Below are 1,436 nucleotides of genomic sequence, written 5' to 3'. Positions count from 1 at the left end.
CTGCCATTGGTGGTTGTGGGACTGCTGCCATTGGTGGTTGTGGGACTGCTGCCATTGGTGGTTGTGGGACTGCTGCTGATGGTGGTGGGGGCGGTATTGCTGCAAGTGGGAACTGCGCGCTTCTCATGGTCTATTCCACCTAGTTAGTCAGCGCCGCGCTCTCAATACTGTAGAGGCTACAGTATTACTGTTCCTAGTCAAATGGTAAATAAAGAAAAGGCAGTCAGTGGATCAAGACACAACACCCTGATACCCGAAGTTTCCTCGGAAAAAACAGCCTGAGTAACAACACCACAAAAAGCCGTGACAATTTCTATGGAAAAATATCTATATACTTTTTAACGCCATTTACCGGAAACGCTTTTAACGGCTTTGTAACTCTCTATCATCCCTCGTCTTTCCTTTTGAACGGCTCTAGCTTAACGTCCGGCATACGACCTTGCAATCTCCTGCGCTTTTCAAGAGCCGGGGTCCGAAGACTTGGTTCCGCCCCGTAGTAACGGCGCTGGATATAATTGCCGACGTTTTTATTGGTCCATTCTACGCCCCTGTAGACCACACCGCCACTGGTGGTAGCTTCAGCTACCTGCTCGAAATGGACGTGTTTGGACGGGGGCGCGGTTCCACAACGAGAAACGGGTGGAACGACGCGCTTCGTGGATAAAAAATCTTGCTCAACAGGGGGTTTCCCTGCTGGCCCTCCCGCAGCCGCGGTTCCGAGTGGTTGGGCTGATGTGGTGGCTATGCCCTGACCAGGCGGTAGTGCGCCAGCCATCGTTCCCGCAGCCGCGGTTCCGAGTGGTTGGGCTGATGTGGTGGCTATGCTCTGACCAGGCGGTAGTGCGCCAGCCATTGCTGCGGCAGTCGTGCCGCTGGGTGTGGTAGCAGCTGTGGGAACTTGTTGAACAGCATTTGTTGAACCTGTTGGTCCTCCCACAGCCATGGTGCCGGCCGGTTGTAATGCCGTAAAGGCCACACCCTGGCCACCAGGAATTTGTGCCGTTGACTGCCCGGTAGATGCGACCCCAAGAGATTGTGGTATAGCTGTTAAACTCTGACCAGCGGTTGTGAACACCAAAGAGCTACCATTTGCAGTGGCACCCAATGGTTGAAAGGGCGTAGTTACACTTTCACCAGCCGATGCCGTTCCCATCAGTTTTCCGGAAGCTTGAGTAGAGAGCGGATGCGCCGACCCAGTCAGGCTTTGGCCGCTGTGTAGTGGCCCCGAAGCATCAACGACAGTTGAGGCGCCCAACGGCTGAGAAGAAACTGCCATGTTTGCCGCAGAAGACGCTAACCCAGCCGGCCCAACGGAGGTGGTGGCAGTCGAAGGTTGCAGCGACACAGCAAAGTTTTGTCCAAATGTTGGAGCCCCTGTTGACCCTCCTACACCCAAGGTGCTAGGTGGTTGGGCTGATGTGGTGGCTATGCCCTGA

General features: G+C 54.7%; 1 protein-coding gene across 1 annotated transcript; it reads right to left on the bottom strand.

Annotated features, from left to right (window-relative positions):
* Window positions 1–385: 385 nt before the first annotated feature.
* Window positions 386–1,276, bottom strand: TEOVI_000121600 (WD domain, G-beta repeat, putative; the record flags this gene model as incomplete). The annotated part of the gene is made up of 1 exon (XM_067224489.1): window positions 386–1,276. One exon carries the CDS (start codon window positions 1,274–1,276, stop codon window positions 386–388), a length of 891 nt encoding a protein of 296 aa, XP_067080590.1.
* Window positions 1,277–1,436: the final 160 nt, after the last annotated feature.

The sequence above is a fragment of the Trypanosoma equiperdum genome (genome assembly GCF_001457755.1).
Source record: "Trypanosoma equiperdum strain OVI genome assembly, contig: ctg_316, whole genome shotgun sequence".
NCBI lineage: Eukaryota > Euglenozoa > Kinetoplastea > Trypanosomatida > Trypanosomatidae > Trypanosoma > Trypanosoma equiperdum.
This window is presented reverse-complemented; position numbering and strand designations above follow the sequence as displayed.